The sequence below is a fragment of the Fringilla coelebs genome (genome assembly GCF_963513975.1).
Source record: "Fringilla coelebs genome assembly, chromosome: 39".
Lineage (NCBI taxonomy): Eukaryota > Metazoa > Chordata > Aves > Passeriformes > Fringillidae > Fringilla > Fringilla coelebs.
In genome coordinates this window covers 227,518-254,159 of record NC_140065.1, presented here as the reverse complement: position 1 = coordinate 254,159, position 26,642 = coordinate 227,518, and the positions used below count along the sequence as shown (strand labels likewise).

Genomic DNA, 26,642 nt, shown 5'->3' with positions numbered 1-26,642 from the left:
AAAAAACCCCAAAATTCCTCAAAAAACCCCCAAAATTCTTCAAAAAAACCCCAAAATTCCTTAAAAATCTCCAAATTCATCAAAAAACCCCAACATTTCCTCAAAAAACCCCAACATTTCCTCAAAAAACCCCAACATTTCCTCAAAAAACCCCAAAATACTTCAAAAAAACCCTAAAATTTCTCAAAAAAACCCTAAAATTCCTCAAAAAAAAGTGAAAATTTCTCAAAAAACCGTGAAAATTTCTCACAAAACCCCCAAAAATCCTCAAAAAACCCCAAAATTCTTAAAAAAAAAATCTCAAAAATTCTTAAAAAAACCCCCAAATTCCTTTAAAAAACCCCAAAATCCTTCAAAAAATCCTAAATTTTTTTTGATCCCCAGGAGGAAGAGGAGGCTGAGAAGAAGAAGAAGAAAAATCCCAAAAAAGAAAAACCCAAAGGAAAGAAACAGGTGCAGAATTTTCAGATTTTTTCCCCCAATTTTGGGATTTTTCCCCTAATTTTGGCTTTTTATCTCCAATTTTGGGATTTTTTTCCCAATTTTGGATTTTTTTCCCCCAATTTTTGGATTTTTCCCCAATTTTTGGATTTTTCCCCAAATTTGGGATTTTTTTCCCAATTTTGGAAATTTTTTCCCCCCAATTTTGGAAATGTTTTCCCCCCAATTTTGGGATTTTTTTCCCAATTTTGGGATTTTTTTCCCAATTTTGGTTTTTTTTTCCCAATTTTGGAAATTTTTTTCCCCCAGTTTTGGGAATTTTTTCCCAATTTGGGGATTTTTCCCCCAATTTTGGGATTTTTTTCCCCCAAATTTGGGATTTTTCCCCAATTTTGGGATTTTTTCCCCCAATTTTTTAACATTTCCCAAACTTTGGGGATTTTTTCCCCAATTTTGGGATTTTTTTCCCCCCAGTTCTGGGATTTTACCCCAATTTTGGGATTTTTTTTCCCAATTTTGGTTTTTTTTCCCAATTTTGGAAATTTTTTTCCCCCAGTTTTGGGATTTTTCCCCAAATTTGGGATTTTTCCCCCCAGTTTGGGGATTTTTTTCCCCAATTTTGGGGTTTTTCCCCCAGTTTTGGGATTTTTTTCCCCCCAATTTTGTTTTTTTTCCCCAATTTTTTAACACTTCCCCATTTGGGGGACCCAAAATGTCCCAAATTTTGGGATTTTCTCATTTTTGTCCCCAAAATCCCTCAGGGGAGGCCCCCCAGCGATGAGGATGAGGCCGAAGGCTCCGAGGAGGCCCCGGGCAGGAAGGTGAGGGGGGAATTTGGGGGGAATTTGGGGGAAAAACCCCAAAATTTGGGACTTTTTGGGAGTAAGACCCCAAAATTTGGCAGTTTTGGGGTGAAAGTCCCCAAAATTTGGGGTTTTTTTGGGGTGGGAGATCCCAAAATTTGAGATTTTTGGGGTTGAGGATTCCAAATTTTGGGATTTTGGGGTTTTTTTGGGGGGGTTTTTGGGGGTTTTTGGGGTTGAGGATTCCAAATTTTGGGATTTTTGGGGTTGAGGGTTCTGAATTTTGGGGTTTTGGGGTTTTTTGGTTCTTTTTTTTTTTCGGTTTTCGGGTTTTTTGGGGTTTTTTGGGGGTTGAGGACTCCAAAATTTGGGATTTTGGGGGTTTTTGGGGTTGTTTTTGGGGTTATTTGGGTTTTAGGGCATGTGAGACCCCAAACTTTGAGGTTTTTTTGGGGTTCAGACCCAAAACTTTGGAGTTTTTGGGGATGGAAACCCCAAAATTTGGGGTTTTTGGGATAAGAGACCCAAAAATTTGAGGTTTTTGGAATAAGAGACCCCAAAATTTGGGGTTTTGGGGAGGGGAATCCCCAAAATTTGGGAGTTTTGGGGGAGTTTTGAGGAAAGTGAGGCCACAAAATTTTGATTTTTGGGGTTTTGGGGGGGAGGCAAGACCCCAAAATTTTGGGGTTTTGGGATTTTTGGGGTTTTTGGGGTTGTTAAACCCCAAATTTTTGATTTTTTGCGGTTTTCGGGGGTTTTAGACCCCAAATTTTTAACTTTTGGGGTTTTTGGGGGTTTTTAGACCCCAAATTTTTGATTTTGGGGGTTGTTAAACCCCAAATTTTTCATTTTTTGGGGTTTTTGGGAAAGGTGAGCTCTGAAAATTTATGTTTTTTTGGGGGGGATTTTGTGGTGGGAGAAACTTTCAGATTTTTGGGGGAATGAGATGCCAAATTTGGGATTTTTTGCCCCATTTTGGGACAGAACAAATTCGGGGCCCTGAGGGACGAGGAGGAGGAGGAGGAAGAGGAGGAAGAGGAGGAAGGAGCCCGGAAAGGCAGCGAGAACGTGAGTGGGGATTGGGGGATTTTGGGGGTGTTGGGGGGATTTGGGGTTTATTTGGGGTACTTTGGGGTTATTTTGGGGATATTTTGGGGTTAATTTGGGGTATTTTGGGAAATTTTGGTGTAATTTGGGATATTTTGGGGGGATTTTTGAATATTTTAGGGATATTTTGGGGTTAATTTGGGAAATTTTGGGATTTCTAAGAGCGCTTTGGAATTTTGGGGGGGATATTTTGGGGATATTTTGGGGATATTTGGGATATTTTGGGATATTTTGAAATATTTTTGGGGTATTTTGGGACATTTTGGGATATTTTAGGGTTATTTTAGAGTTTTGGGGGCTAATTTTGGCATTTTTGGATGTTTTGGGGTGGTTTGGGATATTTTGGGGATAATTTGGGATATTTTGAGGTTTTTTGGGGCTATTAAAGGTAATTTTGGGTTTTTTTTGGGCTAATTTTAGTATTTTTGGATATTTTGGGGCTGTTTCGGGGTGGTTTGGGATTTTTTGGGGCACTTTGGACATTTTTAGGGATTTTTTGGAATTTTTGGGAATTTTTGGTCCCCCCAGGAGGACGAGGAGGGGGCGGGGCCGAGGGCGGGGCCGGACGCCCGAGTCAGCAAAAAGGAGAAGAAGAAAATGAAGAAACAGGTGAGGGGCGGGGCCTGAGGGGGGCGGGGCTTAACTGGGTGTGGCTGTTTGTGGGTGTGGCCTAGCTGGGTGTGGTTTAATGGGTGTGGCCTAACTGGGTGTAACTCCTTGTAGGTGTGGCCTGGCTAGGTGTGGTTTAGTGGGTGGAGCCTAACTGGGTGTAACTCCTTGTGGGTGTGGTCTAACTGGGTGTGGTTTAATGGGTGTGGCCTAACTGGGTGTGACTCCTTGTGGGTGTGGCCTAGCTCGGTGTGGTTTAATGGGTGGAGCCTAACTGGGTGTGATTCCTTGTGGGTGTGGCCTAACTGGGTGTGACTCCTTGTGGGTGTGGCCTAGTTAGGTGTGGTTTAATGGGTGGAGCCTAACTGGGTGTGACTCCTTGTGGGTGTGGCCTAACTGGGTGTGACTCCTTGTGGGTGTGGCCTAGTTAGGTGTGGTTTAATGGGTGGAGCTTAATTGGGTATGACTGTTTGTGGGTGTGGCCTAACTGGGTGTGATTCCCTGTGGGTGTGGCCTAACTGGGTGTGACTCCTTGTGGGTGTGGCCTATCTATGTGTGGCTTAATGGGTGGGGTATAACTGGGTGGCATCGCTGCGGGCGGCGGCCATGATGGGGGGCGTGTCTCAGTGGGTGTATCTTGCTGTGGGCGTGTCCCCTGCTGGACACACCCCTTTGTGGGCGTGTCCTGATCCCCGTGGCCCCGCCCAGGCGGAGTTTGAGCGGCAGGTGGCGTCGCTGCGGGCGGCGGCCATGACGGGGGCGTGTCCTAGTGGGTATAACCTACGCTGGGCGTGTCCCTGATAGACACACCCCTTTGTGGGCGTGGCCTGATCCCCGTGGCCCCGCCCAGGCGGAGTTTGAGCGGCAGGTGGCGTCGCTGCGGGCGGCGGCCATGACGGGCGAGGGCGACTTCGCGGTGTCGCAGGCCGAGCTGTCCTCGCGCCAGGCCATGCTGGAGAACGCCTCCGACATCAAGGTGGGCACACCTGGGCACACCTGGGGGCACCTGGGGGGGGCAAAACTCACCTGGGGGCACCCAGAACTCATCTGGGGGGGACCTGAACTCACCTGGGGACACCTGGGGCACCTGGGCACACCTGGGGGCACCCAGAACTTACCTGGGGGGGCAAAACTCATCTGGGGGGGGGCGAAACTCACCTGGGGGCACCCAGAACTCACCTGGGCACACCTGGGGGGGGCCAAAACCTACCTGGGGGCACCCAAAACACACCTGGGGGGGCCCAGAACTCACCTGGGGGCATCTGGGGGAGCAAAACTGACCTTGGGGGGCTCAGAACTCACTTGGGGTGACCCAGAACTCACCTGGGGGCACCCTAAACTCACCTGGGGGCCCAGAACTCACCTGGGGGGTCAAAACTCACCTGGGGGCCCAAAACTCACCTGGGGGCCCAAAACTCACCTGGGGGCACCCAAAACTCACCTGGGGGCCCAGAACTCACCTGGGGGGGCCCAGAACTCACCTGGGGGGGCCCAAAACTCACCTGGGGGGGCCCAAAACTCACCTGAGGGGGCCCAAAACTCACCTGGGGGGGCCCAAAACTCACCTGGGGGGCCCAAAACTCACCTGGGGGCGCCCAAAACTCACCTGAAGGGGGCTCAGAACTCACATGGGGGCACCCAGAACTCACCTGGGCACACCTGGCGGGACTAAAACTCACCTGGGGAACCTCAAAATTCACCATTTTTCCCCGTTTTCCACCCCTTTCCCCCATTTTTTTCCCATTTTCCCCCATTATTCCCCATTTCCCCCCACTTTTCCCCCCATTTTTCCCCATTTTTCCCCATTTCCCCATTTTCTCCCCATTTTCCCCCCATTTTCCCCCCATTTTTCCCCATTTTTCCCCCCATTTTTCCCCCCATTTTTTCCCCATTTCCCCCCATTTTTCCCCATTTTTTCCCCATTTTTCCCCATTTCCCCATTTTTTCACTCCTTTTCCCCATTTTCCCCATTTTTTCCCCATTTTTTCCCCATTTCCCCCCATTTTTCTCCATTTCCCCCCTTTTTTCCCCATTTCCCCCTTTTTTTCCCCATTTCCCCCCTTTTTTCCCTATTTCCCCCCGTTTTTCCCCATTTTCCCCAATTTTTCCCCATTTTCCCCCCATTTTTCCCCATTTTCCCCATTTTTTCCCCATTTTTTCCCCATTTTTCCCCATTTTCCTCCCATTTTCCCCATTTTTTCCCCATTTTTTCCCCATTTTTTCCGCATTTTTCCCCTTTTTTCCCCATTTCCCCCCATTTCCCCCTATTTTTTCCCCATTTTTCCCCCCATTTTTCCCCATTTTCCCATTTTTTCCCCATTTTCCCCCCATTTTCCCCATTTTTTCCCCATTTTTCCCCATTTTCCTCCCATTTTCCCCATTTTTCCCCATTTTTTCCCCATTTTTTCCCCATTTTTTCCCCATTTTTTCCCCATTTTTTCCCCATTTTTTCCCCATTTTTTCCCCATTTTTCCCCATTTCCCCCCCATTTTCCCCCCATTTTTCCCCATTTTTCCCCATTTTTCCCCATTTCCCCCTTTTTTTCCCCATTTCCCCCCCTTTTTTTCCCATTTTCCCCCTATTTTTCCCCATTTAATCCAACTTCCCACCCTTTTTTTTCCATATTTTCCCCCATTTTTCCCCATTTCCCCGCCTTTTTTTCCCCATTTTTTCCCCATTTTTCCCCCCTTTTCTTCCCTATTCCCCATATTTTTCTCCCTTTTTCCCGTTTCTGGGGTTTTTTTTGCCCCATTTTTCCCCCTTTTTCCCGTTTCTGGGGTTTTTTGCCCCGTTTTTTCCCCTTTTTCCCGTTTCTGGGGTTTTTTCCCCCATTTTTCCCCTTTTTCCCGTTTCTGGGGTTTTTTGCCCCGTTCCAGCTGGAGAAGTTCAGCATCTCGGCCCACGGCAAGGATCTCTACGTCAACGCCGACCTGTTCATCGTGGCCGGGCGCCGCTACGGCCTCGTGGGGCCCAACGGGTCCGTTTGGGGCGGAAAACGGCGATTTTGGGCAATCTGGGATTGCAGGGTTTATTCTGGGGGGTTTGGGGAAAAAATCCGGGATTTTTGGGGTTAATTCTGTGGTTTTAGGGGTTAATTCTGGGATTTTAGGGGTTAACGATGGGAGTTTAGGGGGTAATTCTGGGAGTTTTGGGGTTAATTTTAAGGGGTTTGGGGTCATTTATTGGATTTTAGGGATTAATTTTGGGATTTTTGGGGTCGATTGTGGGAATTTTGGGGTTAATTTTGGAGTAATTCTGGAGTTTTGGGGGCAAAAACCTCAAGATTTTGGGGTTTAGTTTTGGGCTTAATCCTGGTTTGTTCTGGGTTCATTCTGGGGCTTTTGGGGTTAATAATGGGATTTTTGGGGTTAATTTTGGGGGTTTGGGGGTTAATTCTGGGGGTTTTGGGTCATTTCTGGGGATTTTGGGGCAAAAACCTCAGGATTTTGGGGTTAATTCTGGGCTTAATCTTGGTTTGTTTTGGGTTAATTCTGGGGATTTTGGGGTTAATTCTGGGAGTTTTGGGGTCATTTATGGGATTTTTTGGGGTTAATTCTGGGACTTTAGGGGTTAATTCTGGGATTTTTGGGGTTAATTCTGGGATTTTTGGGGTTAATTTTGGGGTTTTTGGGGTTAATTTTGGGGTTTTGGGGGTTAATTTTGGGGTTTTGAGGCAGTTCAGGGCCTGGGGGAGGCGCTACGGCCTCGTGGGGCCCAACGGGTCCGTTTGGGGCCAAATCCGGGGATTTTGGGCAATCTGGGATTGCAGGGTTCATTCTGGGGGGTTTTTGGGGAAAAATCCGGGATTTTTGGGGTTAATTCTCTGGTTTTTAGGGGTTAATTCTGGGGTTTTAGGGGTTAAGGATGGGAGTTTAGGGGTTAATTCTGGGAGTTTTGGGGTTAATTTTGAGGGTTTTGGGGTCATTTATTGGATTTTAGGGATTAATTTTGGGATTTTTGGGGTTAATTTTGGAGTAATTCTGGAGTTTTGGGGGTAAAAACCTCAAGATTTTGGGGTTTAGTTCTGGGCTTAATCCTGGTTTGTTCTGGGTTCATTCTGGGGCTTTTGGGGTTAATAATGGGATTTTTGGGGTTAATTTTGGGGGTTTGGGGGTTAATTCTGGGGGTTTTGGGTCATTTCTGGGGATTTTGGGGCAAAAACCTCAGGATTTTGGGGTTAATTCTGGGCTTAATCTTGGTTTGTTCTGGGTTTATTCTGGGAATTTTGGGGTTAATAATGGGATTTTTGGGGTTCATTCTGGGGTTTTTGGGGTTAATCCTGTGGTTTTAGGGATTAATAATGGGATTTTAGGGGTTAATTTTTGGGTTTTTGGTGTTAATTCTGGGAGTTTTGGAGTCATTTATGGGATTTTTGGGGTTAATTCTGGGATTTTAGGGGTTAATTTTGGGATTTTTGGGGTTAATTTTGGGGTTTTTGGCGTTGATTCTGGGGGTTTTGGGGCAAAAATCTCAGGATTTTGGGGTCATTTCTGGGCTTAATCTTGGTTTGTTCTGGGGATTTTGGGGTCATTTATGGGATTTTTGGGGTTAATTCTGGGACTTAAGGGGTTAATTCTGGGATTTTTGGGGTTAATTTTGGGGTTTTTGGGGTTAATTCTGGAGGTTTTAAGGCAGTTCAGGGACCGGGGGAGCCGCTACGGCCTCGTGGGGCCCAACGGGTCCGTTTGGGGTGAAAAACGGCGATTTTGGGCAATCTGGGATTGCAGGGCTCATTCTGGGGGTTTGGGGAAAAAAATCCGGGATTTTGGGGGTCAATTCTGGGTGAATTTGGGTGATTTGGGGTGGATTTGGGTGGATTTTGGGTGAATTTTGGGTGGATTTGGGTGATTTTGGGTGGATTTTGGGTGAATTGGGGTGGATTTGGGTGAATTTGGGGTGGGTTTTGGTGGATTTGGGTGAATTTAGGGTGAATTCGAGTGGATTTTGGGTGATTTTGGGTGAAATTGAGGTGATTTCTGTGATTTTGGGTGATTTTGGGTGGATTTGGGGTGGATTTGGGTGATTTTGGGGTGATTTTGGGGTTTTTTAGGAAGGGGAAGACGACGCTGCTGAAGCACATCGCCAACAGAGCCCTGAGCATCCCCCCCAACATCGACGTGCTGCTCTGCGAGCAAGGTGGGCACACCTGGGGCACCTGGGATACACCTGGGCACACCTGGGCACACCTGGGGGGGCTGGGATACACCTGGGGGGGAACCTGAGCATCCCCCCCAACATCGACGTGCTGCTCTGCGAGCGAGGTGGGCACACCTGGGAACACCTGGGTACACCTGGGTGCACCTGGGCAAATCTGGGATACACCTGGGCACACCTGGGCACACCTGGGGGGGCTGGGATACACCTGGAGGGAACCTGAGCATCCCCCCCAACATCGACGTGCTGCTCTGCGAGCAAGGTGGGCACACCTGGGCGTACCCGAGATACACCTGAGGTACACCTGGGCACACCTGAGATGTACCTGGGGGCACCTGGGCACACCTGGGGGGGGCTGAGATATACCTGGGCACACCTGAGATACACCTGGGATACACCTGGGCACACCTGAGATACACCTGGGCTACACCTGGGCACACCTGAGATACACCTGGGATACACCTGGGCACACCTGGGGGCACCTGGGCACACCTGAGATACACTTGGGATACACCTGGGATACACCTGGGCACACCTGGGATACACCTGAGATACACCTGGGATACACCTGGGCACACCTGGGATACACCTGGGCACACCTGGGGGCACCTGGGCACACCTGAGATACACCTGGGATACACGTGGGCACACCTGGGCACACCTGAGATACACCTGGATGTACTTTGGAGCTTACCTGTCCCAGAGATGCTGGGTGATGACGCACCTGGGTGTTACCTGTGTGTTACCTGTGTGTCTCACCTGTTCCTTATCTGTGTGTTTACCTGTCCCTCACCTGTCCCTCACCTGTCTCTCACCTGTCCCTCACCTGTCTCACCTGTGCAGAGGTGTTAGCTGATGACACACCTGCCGTCCAGGCCGTGCTCCGCGCTGACACCTGTGGCTCCTGGACGAGGAGCAGCCCCTGTGTGTTACCTGTGTCTTACCTGTGTGTTCCCTGTGTGTCTCACCTGTCTCACCTGTCTCACCTGTCTCACTTGTCCCTCACCTGTCCCTCACCTGTCTCACCTGTGTGTTTACCTGTGCAGAGGTGTTAGCTGATGACACACCTGCCGTCCAGGCCGTGCTCCGCGCCGACACCAAGCGCCTGCGGCTCCTGGACGAGGAGCGGCGCCTGTGTGTTACCTGTGTGTTACCTGTGTGTCTCACCTGTCCCTTACCTGTCTCACCTGTGTGTTTACCTGTGCAGAGGTGTTAGCTGATGACACACCTGCCGTCCAGGCCGTGCTCCGCGCCGACACCAAGCGCCTGCGGCTCCTGGACGAGGAGCGGCGCCTGTGTCTTACCTGTGTGTTACCTGTGTGTTACCTGTGTGTTACCTGTGTGTTACCTGTGTGTTACCTGTGTGTCTCACCTGTCTCACCTGTGTGTTTACCTGTCCCAGAGGTGCTGGCTGATGACACACCTGCCGTCCAGGCCGTGCTCCGCGCCGACACCAAGCGCCTGCGGCTCCTGGAGGAGGAGCGGTGCCTGTGTGTTACCTGTGTGTTACCTGTGTGTCTCACCTGTCTCACCTGTGTGTTTACCTGTCTCTCACCTGTCCCAGAGGTGCTGGCTGATGACACACCTGCCGTCCAGGCCGTGCTCCGTGCCGACACCAAGCGCCTGCGGCTCCTGGACGAGGAGCGGCGCCTGCAGGGGCTGCTGGAGAGCGGCGACGACACGGCCGCAGAGAGGCTGGAGAAGGTACCTGGGCACACCTGGGCACACCTGGGATACACCTGGGCACACCTGGGATAGACCTGGGATAGACCTGGGGGCACCTGGGGGCACCTGAGGGCACCTGGGATAGACCTGGGCACACCTGGGATACACCTGGGATAGACCTGGGCACACCTGGGGGCATCTAGGGGCATTTGGGATACACCTGGGGGCACCTGGGCACACCTGGGATAGAGCTGGGCACACTTGGGATAGACCTGGGCACACCTGGGGGCACCTGGCGGCATCTGGGGGCACCTGGGATACACCTGGGGGCACCTGGGCACACCTGGGATAGAGCTGGGCACACTTGGGATAGAGCTGGGCACACCTGGGATAGAGCTGGGCACACCTGGGATACACCTGGGGGCACCTGAGGGCACCTGGGATGGACCTGGGGGCACCTGAGGGCACCTGGGATGGACCTGGGGGCACCTGGGATAGTCCTGGGCACACCTGGGATGCACCTGGGGGTACCTGGTATAGATCTAGGCACACCTGGGCACACCTGAGGTAGACCTGGGGGCACCTGGGGTACACCTGGGGCACACTTGGGCACACCTGGGGCACATTTGGGCACACCTGGGGCACACCTGGGCACACCTGGGGTGGATCAAACCAACCCTGGGGGGGATTAAATCCTTTTGGATCCAACTGGGGGGGGCAGTGGAGCCCAGGCGGGCCCCGGGCAGCCCCCCAGGTGAGGCTCACCTGCGCAGGTGTACGAGGAGCTGCGCGCCATCGGCGCCGCCGCCGCCGAGGCCAAGGCCCGACGGATCCTGGCCGGGCTGGGCTTCACCCCCGAGATGCAGAACAGAGCGACCCGCAAGTTCTCGGGGGGCTGGAGGATGCGCGTCAGCCTGGCCAGGTGAGCTCAGGTGGGACCAGGTGAGCTCAGGTGGGACCAGGTGAGCTCCAGGTGAGGGGCTGGGGGGCTCCAGGGCTCAGTGTTACTATGGAAACGGGGAACAGAGCGACCCGCAAGTTCTCGGGGGGATGGAGGATGCGAGTCAGCCTGGCCAGGTGAGCCCAGGTGGGACCAGGTGAGCTCAGGTGGGACCAGGTGGGCTCAGGTGGGACCAGGTGGGCTCAGGTGGGCTCAGGTGGGGTCGGTGTTACCATGGAAACGGGGAACAGAGCGACCCGCAAGTTCTCGGGGGGATGGAGGATGCGCGTCAGCCTGGCCAGGTGAGCCCAGGTGGGACCAGGTGGGCTCAGGTGGGACCAGGTGAGCTCAGGTGGGCCCAGGTGGGCTCAGGTGGGGTTGGTGTTACCATGGAAACGGGGAACAGAGCGACCCGCAAGTTCTCGGGGGGATGGAGGATGCGCGTCAGCCTGGCCAGGTGAGCCCAGGTGGGACCAGGTGGGCTCAGGGGGGCTCAGGTGAGGGGGTGGGGTCGGTGTTACCATGGAAATGGGGAACAGAGCAACCCGCGAGTTCTCGAGGGGATGGAGGATGCGCGTCAGCCTGGCCAGGTGAGCTCAGGTGGGACCAGGTGGGACCAGGTGAGCTCAGGTGGGCTCAGGTGGGGTTGGTGTTACCATGGAAACGGGGAACAGAGCGACCTGGAAGTTCTCGGGGGGCTGGAGGATGCGCGTCAGCCTGGCCAGGTGAGCTCAGGTGGGACCAGGTGAGTTCAGGTGTGCCCAGGTGAGCTCAGGTGAGTCCAGGTGAGCTCAGGTGGGCTCAGGTGAGGGGCTGGGGTTGGTGTTACCATGGAAACAGGGAGCAGAGCGACCCGCGAGTTCTCGGGGGGCTGGAGCATGCGCGTCAGCCTGGTCAGGTGAGCTCAGGTGTGCCCAGGTGGGACCAGGTGAGCTCAGGTGGGACCAGGTGGGCTCCAGGTGAGCTCAGGTGGGCCCAGGTGAGCTCCAAGTGCCCCCAGGTGTGCCCAGGTCAGTGCCCAGCTGTGCCCAGGTGTGCCCAGGTGCCCCCAGGTGTATCTCAGGTGCCCCCAGGTGTGCCCAGGTCAGTGCCCAGGTGAATCCCAGGTGTATCCCAGCTTCTCCAGGTGTGCCCAGGTGTGCCTAGTTCTCCTCAGATGTATCTCAAGTGCCCCCAGTTCTGCCCAGCTGTGCCAGGTGTGCCCTCAGCTGTGCCCAGGTGTATCTCAGGTGTCCCCAGGTGTGCCCAGGTCAGTGCCCAGGTGTGCGCAGGTGTATCTTAGCTGTGCCCAGGTGTGTCTCAGGTGTGCCCAGGTGCCCCCAGGTGTATCTCAGGTGCATCCCAGCTCCCCCAGATGCCCTTAGTTGTGCCCAGCTGTGCCCAGCTGAGTGCCCAGGTGTGCCCAGGTGTATCTCAGGTGCCCCCAGGTGTGCCCAGGTGTATCTCAGGTGTGCCCACCTGTGCCAGGTGTGCCCAGGTGAGTGCCCAGGTGAGTGCCAGGTGTGCGTAGCTGTGCCAGGTGTGCCCAGGTGAGTGCCAGGTGGGTGCCAACTGTGCCAGGTGCCCCCAGGTGAGTGCCAGGTGTGTTTTTCAGGGCGCTGTTCCTGGAGCCGACGCTGCTGATGTTGGACGAGCCCACGAATCACCTGGACCTGAACGCCGTCATCTGGCTCAACAAGTGAGGCCACCTGGGGGGGTTGGGAACCTTGGGAGAACATTCTGGAATTTCTGGGATTTTTTGTGAATTTTTGGGGATTTTTAAAGAATTTTTTTAGATTTTTCGGGGATTTTTTGTTTTATTTTTGGGGAATTTTTTGGCTTTTTTTTATTATTTTTGGGGTTTTTTTTTAGGATTTTTTAGACTTTTTAAAGGGATTTTTTTGTTGTTGTTGTTGTTTTATTTTTGGGGAATTTTTTGTGATTTTTTGGGGATTTTTGTTGTAATTTTGGGGAATTCTTTGATTTTTTTAATTATTTTTGGGGGTTATTATAGGATTTTTTTAGAGTTTTTTAAAGGATTTTTTTTGTTGTTTTAGGGGAATTTTTGGGGATTTGGGGGATTTTATTTGTGTTTTTTTGGGGGGATTTTTGTTGTAATTTTGGGGAAGTGTTTTGGCATTTTAAAAATTATTTTTGGGGTTTTTTTTAGGATTTTTTTAGAATTTTTGGGGGGGGATTTCTTTGGTTTATTTGTTTTGGTTTTGGTGAGTTTTTTGGCTTTTTAAAATTTTTTTTGGTTTTTTTTTTTTAAGGATTTTTTTAGTCTTATTTTTGGGGATTTTTTAAAAAATTTTTCGGGGGCTTTTGGGAATTTTTGGGGGATTATTTATTTTTGGGGGGGGGAATTTTTGGGGTTTTAAAAAAATTTTTAGGACTTTTTCCACCCAAATTCCTGAGTCTTTCCCCAAAATTCTCATTTTCCCCCCGGAATTTCAGGTTTTTTCCCCCCAAATCCCCCTTTTCCCCCCAAATTCCCATTTTTTCCCTCTAAAATTCCCACTTTTCCCCCCAAATTTCAGTTTTCCCCCAAAAATTCCCGTTTTTCCCTCAGAATTCTCCTTTTTTCTCTCTAAAATCCCCATTTTCCCCCCAAATTCCCACTTTTTCCCTCTAAAATTTCTGGTTTTTCCCCCCAAATCCCCATTTTCCCCCCCAAACTCCGTGGTTTTTGTTCAAAATCCGTGTTTTTTGCCCAAACCCTGTGTTTTTTTCCCAAAACCCGTGTTTTTTTCCCCAAAATCCGGGTTTTTTCCCCCAAACCCCGTGTTTTTTGCCCCAAATTTCAGTTTTTTGCCCCAAATCCATGGTTTTTTCCCCAAACCCTGTGGTTTTTTCCCCCAAATTTCAGGTTTTTGCCCCAAATCCATGGGTTTTTTTTCACAATCCCGGGTTTTTTCCCCCAAATCCATTTTTTTTCTCACCAAATTTTGGTTTTTTGCCCCAAATCCGTGGTTTTTTTCCCCTAAATCTGTGGGTTTTTTCCCAGATTTCGGTTTTTTGCCCCAAATCCGTGGTTTTTTCCCCCCAAAATTTCAGGTTTTTTCCCCAAATTTCAGTTTTTTGCCCCAAATCCGTGGTTTTTGCCCCAAATCCCTGTTTTTTTTCCCCAAATCCCGTGTTTTTTTTCCCCAAATCCCTGTTTTTTTCCCAAAATCCGAGTTTTTTGCCCCAAATCCCTGGTTTTTTCCCAAAATCCGAGTTTTTTGCCCCAAATCCTGTTCCCCCCCAGCTACCTGCAGAGCTGGAAGAAGACGCTGCTGGTGGTGTCACATGACCAGGGGTTCCTGGACGACGTCTGCACCGACATCATCCACCTGGACAGCCAGAAACTGCACTACTACCGGGGAAACTACAGTCAGATTTGGGGGGAAAAAACGGGAAATTGGGAAAAATGGGAAAAATGGGAATAGTGGGAAAAATGGGAAAAAACCCGGGGAAAAATGGGGAAAAAACGGCCAAAAAATGGGGAAAAAATGGGGAAAAATGGCTAAAATGTGGAGAAAAATGGGGAAAAAACAGGGGGAAAATGGGGGGATGGAGCTGAGCTAGCTGGAGAGGCAGAAACTGCACTGGGACAGGGGAAATTACAGTGAGATTTGGGGGGAAAAACCGGGAAATTGGGAAAAATCAAAAAATGGGAATAATGGGAAAAAACCCGGGGAAAAACGGACGAAAAATGGGGAAAAAACGGGGAAAAACGGGGGGAAAATGGGAGCTGAGCCACCTGGACAGGCAGAAACTGCACTGGGACAGGGGGAACTGCAGTGAGATTTGGGGGGAAAAACCAGGAAATTGGGAAAAATCAAAAAATGGGAAATATGGGAAAAAACCCGGGGAAAAATGGGGAAAAAACGGTGAAAAAACGGCCGAAAAATGGGGGAAAAATGGGGGGAAAATGGGAGCTGATTCACCTGGACAGGCAGAAACTGCACTGGGACCGGGGAAACTACAGTCAGATTTGGGGGGAAAAACTGGGAAATTGGGAAAAATCAAAAATTGGGAAATATGGGAAAAAAACCGGGAAAAAACGGCCAAAAAATGGGGAAAAAAACGGGAAAAAATGGGAGCTGATCCAGCTGGACAGGCAGAAACTGCACTGGGACAGGGGGAACTGCAGTGAGATTTGGGGGGAAAAAACGGGAAATTGGGAAAAATCAAAAAATGGGAAATATGGGAAAAAACCCGGGGAGAAACGGACGAAAAATGGGGAAAAACGGCCAAAAAACGGGGGGAAAATTGGAACTGAGGCAGCTGGACAGGCAGAAACTGCACTGGGACAGGGGAAACTACAGTCAGATTTGGGGGGAAAAAACGGGAATTTGGGAAAAATCAAAAAATGGGAAATATGGGAAAAAACCCGGGGAAAAACGGGGAAAAAATGGGGGAAAAATGGGGAAAAATGGGGGGAAAATGGGAGCTGATCCAGCTGGACAGGCAGAAACTGCACTACTACCGGGGAAACTACAGTCAGGTTTGGGGGGAAAAAATGGGAATTTGGGAAAAATCAAAAAATGGGAAATATGGGAAAAAACCTGGGGGAAAACGGTCAAAAAATGGGGGAAAATGGGGAAAAATGGGGGAAAAACGGGGGAAAAACAGGGAAAAATGGGGGAAAAAATGGGGGAAAAATGGAAGAAGACTTTGGGAATTTTGGGTGGAAAAATCAGGAAAAAATAAAGGGGGGAAATAGGAAAAAAGGGAGGGAAAATGGGGCTGGAAATTGGGAAAATTGGGAATGGAAATGGGGAAAAAAGGGGGAAATGGGGGGAAATTGGAGAAAAAAGGGGAATGGGGGGAAAAATTGGGAATAAAGGAGGAAATTTGGGAATAAAGGAGGAAAATTGGGAATAAAAGAGGGAGAAAATGAGAAATTGAAGGGGAAAATTGGGAATGTTGGGAGGAAACAAAAATAAAAAGGGGAAATGGGAATTGGGGGGGTTGGGAACGGCCCCAAATTCCCAAAAATCCCTGAAAATTCTGGAAAATTCTGGGTTGCAGTGACCTTTAAGAAGATGTACCAGCAGAAGCAGAAGGAGCTGCTGAAACAATTTGAGAAGCAGGAGAAGAAACTGAGGGACCTCAAGGCCGGGGGGAAATCCACCAAGCAGGCGGTGAGGGCTCCCAAAAACCCCAAAATCCAAAAAAAAAACCTCAACAAAACCCAAAATCAAAAAAAAATCCCAAAAAAACCCCCCAAATCCCCAAAAAATCCTCAAAATCCCCCAAAAAATCCCCATAAAAACCCCAAAATCCCCCAAAAAATGCTCAAAATCCCCAAAATTAAAAAAAAAAATCCTCAAAAAAAACCCAAATCAAAAAAAACCCTTCAAAATACCCAAAATCCAAAAAAATCCTCAAAAAAAATCCAAAATCCCCCGAAAATCCTCAAAAAAACCCCAAAATCCCAAAAAAATCCCCCCAAAAAACCCCCAAATCAAAAAAAAATCCCCAAAAAAACCCTAAAGTCCCCAAAAATTCCTTAAAAAAAACCCAAATCCCTCCAAAAACCCCAAAATCCCCCAAAAATCCCCCCAAAAACCCCAAAATAAAAAAAATCCTCAAAAAAATGCCCAAAATCCCTCCAAAAACCCCAAAATCCCCCCCAAAAAAACCCCAAAACACCCAAAATCCCAAAAAAATCCTCAAAAAAAACCCCAAATCCCTCCAAAAACCCCAAAAAACCCCAAAATTCCCCCAAGTCCCCAAAATTCCTGGGATTGGAGCCCCAAATTCCTGTGATTTCAGCCCAAAATCTCTGGGATTTGAGCTTAAAAATTCTCAGGATCTGAGCCCCAAAATCCCTGGAATTTCATCCCTAAAATCTCTGGAATTTTGGCCCCAAAATTTCTGGGATTTGAGGTTGAAAATTCTCCGGATCTGGAGCCAAAATCCCCGGGTTTTGAGCCCAAAAATTCCCCAAAATCCCTGAAATTCACTGAAAATCCTGGAAAAACCCTGAAAAAACCCAAAATTCCCTGTTAAATACCCAAAATTCCCAGAAAATCCCAGAAAAAAAACCCAATTTTCCCTGGATTTGCCCCAAATTTCCAGGAGAAGCAGATGGAGGGAGCCCTGACCCTCCCAAATCTCCACAAAACCTCCAAAAAACCCCAAAATTGCCCCCAAAAACCCCAAAATTGCCCCCAAAAAACCCAAAAATTCCCCGTAAAAAACCCAAAAATCCCAGAAAAAATGTAAAAATGTCCCAAATTCCCCGGATTTTTCCCCAAATTGCAGGAGAAGCAGATGAAGGAAGCTCTGACCCTCCCAAATCTCCAAAAAACCCCCAAATTGCCCCAAAAAACCCCAAAATTGCCCCCAAAACCCCCCAAAATTCCCCGTAAAAACCCCAAAATTCCCAGAAAAAAATTCCAAAAACTCCAAAAACCCCCAAATTCAGCTGAATTTGCCCCAAATTTGCAGGAGAAGCAGACCAAGGAGGCTCTGACTCTCCCCAAACCCCAGAAAAAAACCCCAAAAAACCCCAAAATTGCCCCCAAAAAACCCAAAAATTCCCCGTAAAAAACCCAAAAATCCCCGAAAATCCCAGAAAAAATGTTTAAAAATCCCAAATTCCCTGGATTTTTCCCCAAATTCCAGGAGAAGCAGACGAAGGAAGCCCTGACCCTCCCAAAAGCCCAGGAAAAACCTCAAAAAAACCCCAAAATTGCCCCCAAAAACCCGAAAATTGCCCCTGAAAACCCCAAAAATTCCCCGTAAAAAACCCAAAACTCCCCGAAAATCCCCCCCAAAAAATTTAAAAACCCCAAATTCCCCGGATTTTTCCCCAAATCCCAGGAGAAGCAGACCAAGGAGGCGCTGACCCGCAAGCAGCAGAAGTGCCGGCGCCGGGCGCCCTCCGAGGGCTCGGCCGAGGCTCCGGAGCTGCTGCGGCGCCCCCGGGAATATTCCGTGCGCTTCACCTTCCCCAACCCGCCCCCCCTCAGCCCCCCCGTGCTCGGCCTGCACGGTCAGAACCACATCTGGGGAGTTTGGGGTCATTTCAGGGGATTTTAGGAAATTTTGGGGGAAAATTCTGGGATTTTTGGGGATTTTTAGGCGATTTTTGGTGGATTTTTGGTGGATTTTCGAGGCTCTCTGGGGGGATTTTGGGAGGTTTTGGAGTGGTTTGAGGAGGATTTGGGGGGATTTTGGGGAGGATTTGGGGGATTTTGGGGTGATTTGGGGTGATTTGAGGGGTTTTGGGGGGATTTCAGGAGGTTTTGGGGCGGTTTCAGGAGGTTTTGGGGGTTTCAGCCCCGGGAATATTCCGTGCGCTTCACCTTCCCCAACCCGCCCCCCCTGAGCCCCCCCGTGCTGGGCCTGCACGGTCAGAACCAGATTTGGGGGTTTTGGGGTCATTTCAGGGGATTTTGGGAAATTTTGGGGGGATTTCAGGGGGTTTTGGGAAATTTGGGGGGAAAATTCTGGGATTTTGGGGGGATTTTTAGGCAATTTTTGGTGGATTTTTGAAGTTCTCTGGGGGGATTTTGGGAGGTTTTGGAGTGGTTTGAGGGGGAGTTGGGGGGAATTTTTGGGAGGATTTGGGAGATTTTGGGGTGATTTGAGTGGTTTTGGGGGGATTTCAGGGGGTTTTGGGGGAAAATTCTGGGATTTTTTGGGGTTTTTTGGGAGATTTTTGGGGGATTTCAGAGGATGTCTGTGGGGATTTTTGGATGTTTTGGAGTGATTTGGGGAGGATTTTGGGGTGGATTTTTGGGAGGATTTGGGGGATTTTGGGGTGGTTTGGGGTGATTTGAGTGGTTTTGGGGTGGTTTGAGTGGTTTTGGGGCAGTTTCAGGGGGTTTTGGGGCGGTTTCAGGAGGTTTTGGGGGTTTCAGCCCCGGGAATATTCCGTGCGCTTCACCTTCCCCAACCCGCCCCCCCTGAGCCCCCCCGTGCTCGGCCTGCACGGTCAGAACCAGATTTGGGGAGTTTGGGGTCATTTCAGGGGATTTTGGGAAATTTTGGGGGAAAATTCTGGGATTTTTGGGGATTTTTTGGGGATTTTTAGGCGATTTTTGGGAGATTTTGCGGGGATTTTCGAGGCTCTCTGGGGGGATTTTGGGAGGTTTTGGAATTGTTTGAGGAGGATTTTGGGGGGATTTGGGGGAGGATTTGGGGGATTTTGGGGTGATTTGAGTGGTTTTGGGGTGATTTGAGTGGTTTTGGGGGGATTTCAGGAGGTTTTGGGGCGGTTTCAGGAGGTTTTGGGGGTTTCAGCCCCGGGAATATTCCGTGCGCTTCACCTTCCCCAACCCGCCCCCCCTCAGTCCCCCCGTGCTCGGCCTGCACGGTCAGAACCAGATTTGGGGGATTTGGGGGCATTTCAGGGGATTTTGGGAAATTTTGGGGGGATTTCAGGGGGTTTTGGGGGAAAAATCTGGGATTTTTTGGGGGTTTTTTGGGGATTTTTGGGAGATTTTGCGGGGATTTTGAGGGGGGGTTGGGCGGTTTTGAAGTGGTTTGGGGGGGATTTGGGGGGATTTTTGGGAGGATTTGGGGGATTTTAGGGTGATTTGGGGTGATTTGAGTGGTTTTGGGGGGATTTCAGGGGGTTTTGGGGCGGGTTCAGGAGGTTTTGGGGATTTCAGCCCCGGGAATATTCCGTGCGCTTCACCTTCCCCAACCCGCCCCCCCTCAGCCCCCCCGTGCTCGGCCTGCACGGTCAGAACCAGATTTGGGGGTTTTGGGGTCATTTCAGGGGATTTTGGGAAATTTTGGGGGGATTTCAGGGGGTTTTGGGGAATTTTAGGGGGATTTCAGGGGGTTTTGGGGGAAAAATCTGGGATTTTTGGGGGTTTTTTGGGGGATTTTTGGAGGATTTTTGGGAGGATTTTGAAGGGGTTTGGGCGGTTTTGGAATGGTTTGAGGTGGATTTGGGGGGGATTTGGGGGGGATTTGGGGGAGGATTTGGGGGATTTTGGGGTGATTTGAGTGGTTTTGGGGGGATTTCAGGGGGTTTTGGGGGTTTTTAATCCAGGATTTTTGGGGAATTTCTGGGATTTTTGGGAGGTTTTGGGGGGGATTTTTGGGGGGTTTTGGGGAGGTGATTGGGGGATTTGGGGGATTTTGGGGGATTTGGGGGGTTTGGGGGTGGTCTGGGGGGGATTTTGTTTTTTTTGGGGGGTTCTGGGGGAATTTGGGAGGATTTTTGGGAAGTTTTAGTGGTTTTGAGGGGGAGGTTTGGGGGATTTAAGGGGGGGTTTAAAGGGGGATTCTCCCCCCAGAAAAAATCCCAAATTTTCCCCCAAAAACCCCAAATTCCCCCCAAACCCAGGGGTGGATTTTGGCTACGAGGGCCAGGAGCTGCTGTTCCGGAACCTGGACTTTGGCATCGACATGGAATCCCGAGGTGGGACCCCAAAAACGGCCCCCAAACCCCAAAACAGCCCCAAAAACACCCCAAAACCCCAAAAATGGCCTCAAAAGCCCCAAAACAGCTCCAAAACCCCAAAAATGGCCCCAAAACCCCAAAACCAGCCCCAAAACGGCCCCAAAATGGCTCCAAAACCTCCAAAACAGCCCTAAAACCGCAAAAACAGCTCCAAAAGCCCCAAAACAGCCCCAAAATGACCCCAAAACCCAAAAACCAGCCCTAAAAATGGCCCCAAAACCTGAAAAGGGCCCCAAATGGCCCCAAAATGGCCCCAAAACACCAACCCCAAAACCCCAAAAATGGCCCCAAACCCCAAAAAATGGCACCAGAACGGCCCCAAAATGACCCCAAAAATGGCCCCAAAACCCAAAAAATGGCCCCAAACCCCCCAAAAACGGCCCCAAAATGGCCCCAAACAGCCCCAAAAAGGCCCCAAAATGACCCCAAAACCTCAAAAACGGCCCCAAAATGGCCCCAAAACACCAACCCCAAAACCCCAAAAATGGCTCCAAACCCCAAAAAATGGCCCCAAAAAGGCCCCAAAATGACCCCAAAACAACCCTAAAATGACCCCAAAACGGCCCCAAAACCCCCAAGTGGCCCCAAAACACCAACCCCAAAACCCCAAAATGGCCCCAAAAGCCCCAAATGGCCCCAAAAACGGCCCCAACCGGACCCAGAACGGCCCCAAATCCCCGAATATGGCCCAAAACCCCAAAAAAAATGGCCCCAAAACGGCCCTAAAATGGCCCCAAAACCCCAAAAGGGCCCCAAACATCCCGGGGGTCTCGGGGGTCTCAGGGCCCCCTCCCCTAATTCCCCTCCCCCGTTCCCAGTTTGCATCGTGGGCCCCAACGGGGTGGGGAAGAGCACCCTGCTGCAGCTGCTGACCGGGGCCCTGACACCGGTACGGAACGGGGCGAAAAAACGGCAGAAATGGGAAAAATGGGAACAAAAATGGGGGAAAAACGGGACGGGGACGGGAAAGAGGGAGGGAAAAATGGGGAAAAACGGGATGGGAATGGGGAAAGGGAGGGAAAAACGGGGGGAAACGGGAAGAGCACCCTGCTGCAGCTGCTGACCGGGGCCCTGACACCGGTACCGAAACGGGGCGAAAAACGGCAGAAATGGGAAAAATGGGAACAAAAATGGGGAAAAAGGGATGGGAATGGGGAAAGGGAGGGAAAAACGGGGGGAAAAACCACAGGAATGGGGAAAGGGAGGGAAAAATGGGGGAAACGGGAAGAGCGCCCTGCTGCAGCTGCTGACCGGGGCCCTGACACCGGTACCAAAACGGGGCGAAAAAACGGCGGAAACGGGAAAAATGGGAACAAAAATGGGGAAAAACCACAGGGAACGGGGAAAAGGAGGGAAAAATGGGAGAAAAAGGGACGGGAATGGGGAAAGGGAGGGAAAAACGGGGGGGAAACGGGAAGAGCACCCTGCTGCAGCTGCTGACCGGGGCCCTGACACCGGTACCGAAATGGGGCAAAAAACGGCGGAAATGGGAAAAATGGGAACAAAAATGGGGAAAAACCACAGGGAACGGGAAAAGGGGAACAAAAATGGGGGGAAACGGGAAGAGCACCCTGCTGCAGCTGCTGACCGGGGCCCTGACACCGGTACCGAAACGGGGCGAAAACCGGCGGAAACGGGAAAAACTGAGGGGGAAACGGGATGGGAATGGGGAAAGGGAGGGAAAAATGGGGGGGAAACGGCGGGAAATGGGAAAAAGGGGGGAAAAATGGGGGCAAAGGGACGGGGACGGGAAAAAGGGACAGGAACGGGGGAAAATGGGCGGGAATGGGGGGAAAACCGATGGAAACGGGAAAAAGGGAGAGAAAAATGGGGGGAAAACCACAGGAATCGGGAAAAAAGAGACTGGAAATGGGGAAAAACAGCAGGAATGGGAAAAAGGGAGGGAAAAACGGGGGGGAAAACGGCGGGAACGGGAAAAAGGGAGAGAAAAACGGGGAAAAACAGCGGGAACGGGAAAAGGGAGACTGGAAATGGGGGGAAAATGGGCGGGAATGGGAAAAGGTAGGGAAAAACGGGCGGAAAACAGCGGGAATGGGAAAAGGTGAGAGAAAAATGGGGAAAAACAGCGGGAATGGGAAAAAAACACACCAGAAACGGGGGAAAACCGACGGGAACAGGAAAAGGGAGAGAAAAATGGGGAAAAACAGTGGGAACGGGGCAAAACCGGCCGGAATCGGGAAAAAGGGAAACTGGAAATGGGGAAAAATGGGCAGGAACGGGAAAAGGGAGACTGGAAATGGGGGGGAAAATGGGCGGGGAACGGGAAAAGGGAGGGAGAAAACGGGAGGAAAAACGGCTGGAATTGGGAAAAGGGAGACGAAATGGGGAAAAAACTGCGGGAATGGGAAAAAGGGAACAAAAATGGGGGAAAACGGCTGGGATCGAGAAAAGGGGAGAGAAACGGGGGGGAAATGGGCGGGAACAGGAAAAGGGGAGGGAAAAGCCCCAAAATGGGGAATTTTTCCCCCAAATTTGGGGTTTTTTAACCCTTTCTCCCCCGGTTCCTCCGCAGCTCCGGGGGCAGATGAGGCGCAACCATCGGCTGGTAAAGGGGCGGGGCCACAGGGGGCGGGGCCTAAACGGGCGTGGCATTAATTGGTGGGGAAGGGGTTGGGCCTAAATGGGTGTGGCACCATCACCCAATAGGGAAGGGGCAGGGATTAGAGGTGGGGTTGAGGGCGTGGCTTCACCTCCCAACACAAAAGGGTGTGGTCACGAAGGGGTGTGGCCTAATGGAGATGGGCGTGGCCTCACCTGGAGCGGCACCTTCTGAAGAAGCATTGGGGTGGGGGAGGGGGCCTGTGGGGGTGGGTGTGGCCCTGACCGCGCCCCATCCTCACCTGGGGTTCAGAAGTGGGGGATGGGTGTGGCCGCTCTGGGGTGGGTGTGGTTGCTCTGAGGTAGGTGGGCGTGGCCTGTGGGCGTGTCCCTGACCCCGCCCCTTTCCCCCCCTGCAGAAGGTGGGGTTCTTTAACCAGCCGTGGAGGATGGGTGGGGCAGGTCAGGGATGGGCGTGGCGGGTCAGAGGTGGGTGGGCGTGGTCGGTGGGCGTGTCCCTGACCCCGCCCCCTTTCCCCCTGCAGAAGGTGGGGTTCTTTAACCAGCAGTGGGGGATGGGTGTGGCCGCTCTGGGGTGGGTGTGGCTGCTCTGGGGTGGGTGTGGCAGGTCAGGGATGGGTGGGCGTGGCCGGTGGGCGTGTCCCTGACACCGCCCCTTTTCCCCCCTGCAGAAGGTGGGGTTCTTTACCCAGCAGTGGGGGATGGGTGGGGTTGCTATGGGGTGGGTGTGGCTGCTCTGGGGTGGGTGTGGCAGGTCAGAGGTGGGTGGGCGTGGCCGGTGGGCGTGTCCCTGACCCCGCCCCCTTTCCCCCTGCAGAAGGTGGGGTTCTTTAACCAGCAGGCGGCCGAGCAGCTGCGCCTGGAGGAGACGGCGGCCGAGTTCCTGCAGCGCAGCTTCAACCTCCCCCACCAGGAGGCGCGGCGCTGCCTCGGCCGCTTCGGCCTCGAGGGCCACGCCCACACCCTGCAGATCGCCAAGCTCTCGGGTGGGTGGGGCCGCCGCGCCAGGGGGCGGGGCCGGCACATGGGGGCACGGGGAGGGCATGGCTTGTACCTGGAAGGGCGTGGCTAGTTCCTGGGAGTGGTGGGGAGGGCATGGATAGCACCTGGGAGGGCGTGGCTAGTGTCTGGAGGGCGTGGCTAGTACTTGGGTGGGCGTGGCTAGTACCTAGAAGTGGTTGGGAGGGCATGGATAGCACCTGGGAGGGCGTGGCTAGTGTCTGGAGGGCGTGGCTAGTACTTGGGTGGGCGTGGCTAGTACCTAGAAGTGGTTGGGAGGGCGTGGATAGCGCCTGGGAGGTTGTGGCTACTGTCTGGAGGGCGTGGCTAGTACCTCGGAGGGCGTGGCTAGCACCTAGGAGGGCGTGGCTAGCACCTGGGAGCGATAGGGAGGGCATGGCTAGAACCTGGGAGGGCGTGGCTAACACCTGGGAGGGTGTGGCTAATATCTGGCGGGCATGGCTAGTATCTGGGTGGGTGTGGCTTATTTCTGGGAGCAGTGGGGAGGGCGTGGCTGGTGTCTGGAGGGTGTGGCTAGTGTCTGGAGGGTGTGGCTAGTGTCTAGAGGGTGTGGTTTATTCCTGGGAGCAATGGGGAGGGCGTGGCTTGCAGCTGGAGGGTGTGGCTAGCGTGGAGAGGTGCAGCTAGAGCTCGGGAGATGTGGTTATAACCAGGAGAGGTGTGGCCACCACCAGAGAGGGCGTGGCTGGCACACAGAAGGCGTGGCTAGCCCATGGTGGGCGTGGCCTGTGGCTAAGCCCCGCCCTTCCCGCAGGCGGGCAGAAGGCCCGGGTGGTGTTTGCTGAGCTCTCCTGCCGCGAGCCCGACGTGCTGATCCTGGTGAGGGGGCGGGGCCTGCCAGGGGCGGGGCCTGCGAGGGGCGGGGGCAGGTGTGAGCTCACCTGCGTGACCCCTCGACCCCTCCCCACTTCCTTTTCCCATCCTGGGTGTGGCCTGGGTGGGGTCAGGAGGGGCGTGGCCACTCTGGGAGGGGCGTGGCCGTGCCGTGAGGGGCGTGGCCAGGTGTGAGCTCACCTGAGCGCCCCTCGGCCCCCAGGACGAGCCCACCAACAACCTGGACATCGAATCCATCGACGCCTTGGCCGACGCCATCAACGAGTACAAAGGAGGTGGGGCCGGGGCCGGGGTGGGCGGGGCCATGGCGGTGACGTCACATCTAAAAAACGGGGAGAGGGATCCTGAAAATGGGGAGGGGGAGGGGAAAATCTGAATTAGGGGGAGGGGAAATTCCCCAAAGACTGGGGAGGGAAATGCCCAAAAATGGATCGAAAATACCCAAAAAAATCCCCATAAATAGATCCAAAATGCCCAAAAATTGATCCAAAATACCCAAAATGGACCAAAAATGGATCCAAAATACATAATAATGCATCAAAAACACCATAAGAATTCCCAAAAAATGCTCTAAAAAATGCCCCAAAAATGCCCAAACAAGGCCCAACCCCACCCCATTAATGGACCCCAAATGATGACGTCACGCTGACGTCACGGTGACGTCACAGCGGTGATCATGGTCAGCCATGACGCCCGGCTGATCACCAAGACCAACTGTGGGGGGTGGATGCCCCAAAATCCCCCCCAAAAACCCCCCCAAAACCCCCCCAATAACGAACCCCGGAGCTATGACGTCACGCTGACGTCACGCTGACGTCACAGCGGTGATCGTGGTCAGCCATGACGCCCGGCTGATCACCGAGACCAACTGCCAGCTGTGGGTGGTGGAGGAGCAGGGCCTGAGCCAGATCGACGGCGACTTCGACGACTACAAACGGGAGGTGCTGGAGGCCCTGGGCGAGGTGGTGGTGCACCGGCCCCGGGAGTGACCGCCAGAGTGACCACAGTGACCAGGAGAGTGACCACAGTGACCAGAGTGACCGGAGTGACCAGCAGAGTGACCGCAGTGACCACCCGAGTGACCGCAGCCACGGCCGCAGTTACACGCAGTCACCAGCAGGGGGCAGAGAGAGGAATAAATGGTGGTGGAGCAATGGTGGAGTGGGCGTGGTCTGTGTGGGTGTGGTATGTGGGTGTGGTCAGCATGGTCAGTGTGGTGTGGTCAGCACCAGAGTGACCACAGTGACCCTCAGAGTGACCATCAGAGTGACCCCCAGAGTGACCAGCAGGGGGCGTTGGGAGAAATAAAAGGTGGTGGAGCAATGGCGGAGTGGGCGTGGTCTGTGGGTGTGGTCAGTGGGTGCAGTCAGTGTGGGCGTGGTCAGCACCAGAGTGAACACAATGACCAGCAGAGTGACCACAGTGACCACAGTGACCACAGTGACCGTGGCGGCCACTGGAGCGAGCGGAGTGACCGCAGCCATGGCCGCAGTTCCCGCAGTGACCACCAGGGGCTGTTGGGAGAAATAAAAGGTGGTGGAGCAATGGCGGAGTGGGTGTGGTCACTGTGGGTGTGGTCAGTGTGTGTGGTCAGCACCAGAGTGACCACAGTGACCCCCAGAGTGATCACAATGACCAGAGTGACCACCAGAGTGACCACAATGACCACCAGAGTGACCGCAGCGACCGTCGGAGTGGCCGCAGTTCCCAGCAGTGACCAGCAGGGGGCGTGGAAAAGGAAATAGCGGAGTGGGTGTGGTCATTATGGGTGTGGTCAGCATGGTCAGTGGGTGTGGTCAGCACCAGAGTGACCACAATGACCCCCAGAGTGACCAGAGTGACCCCCAGAGTGACCACAGTGACCATTGGAGTGGCCGCAGTTCCCTGCAGTGACCAGCAGGGGGCGCCAGGAAAAATGAACGGTGGTGGAGCAATGGCGGAGTGGGCGTGGCCATTGTGGGCGTGGCCATTGTGGGCGTGGCCAGGGGGTTTTGTAGAGCAGCCATTGTAGTCAGTGTGGGTGTGGTCAGTGTGGGTGTGGTCAGGGTAGGTGTGGTCCCTGTGGGTGTGGTCAGTGCAGGTGTGGTCAGTG

The 26,642-nt window shown here is 52.2% G+C and overlaps 1 protein-coding gene across 1 annotated transcript in view; it reads left to right on the top strand.

The window, feature by feature from the left end:
- The window catches only part of ABCF1 (ATP binding cassette subfamily F member 1), a 30,672-nt gene extending 4,843 nt beyond the window's left edge, over nt 1–25,829 (top strand). Inside the window, exons 7-26 of the mRNA XM_084224517.1 lie at nt 385–453; nt 1,203–1,262; nt 2,229–2,312; nt 2,880–2,960; nt 3,811–3,936; nt 5,837–5,937; nt 8,011–8,096; nt 9,679–9,818; nt 10,553–10,701; nt 12,314–12,397; nt 13,949–14,073; nt 15,718–15,830; nt 17,518–17,689; nt 20,000–20,074; nt 20,935–21,005; nt 22,650–22,682; nt 23,514–23,682; nt 24,471–24,535; nt 24,753–24,825; nt 25,373–25,829. Coding sequence (XP_084080643.1) covers nt 385–453; nt 1,203–1,262; nt 2,229–2,312; nt 2,880–2,960; nt 3,811–3,936; nt 5,837–5,937; nt 8,011–8,096; nt 9,679–9,818; nt 10,553–10,701; nt 12,314–12,397; nt 13,949–14,073; nt 15,718–15,830; nt 17,518–17,689; nt 20,000–20,074; nt 20,935–21,005; nt 22,650–22,682; nt 23,514–23,682; nt 24,471–24,535; nt 24,753–24,825; nt 25,373–25,539 — 2,043 coding nt within the window. The 3' untranslated portion in view covers nt 25,540–25,829. The remainder of the gene's footprint in view (nt 1–384; nt 454–1,202; nt 1,263–2,228; nt 2,313–2,879; nt 2,961–3,810; nt 3,937–5,836; nt 5,938–8,010; nt 8,097–9,678; nt 9,819–10,552; nt 10,702–12,313; nt 12,398–13,948; nt 14,074–15,717; nt 15,831–17,517; nt 17,690–19,999; nt 20,075–20,934; nt 21,006–22,649; nt 22,683–23,513; nt 23,683–24,470; nt 24,536–24,752; nt 24,826–25,372) is intronic.
- The last annotated feature ends 813 nt before the right edge of the window (nt 25,830–26,642 follow it).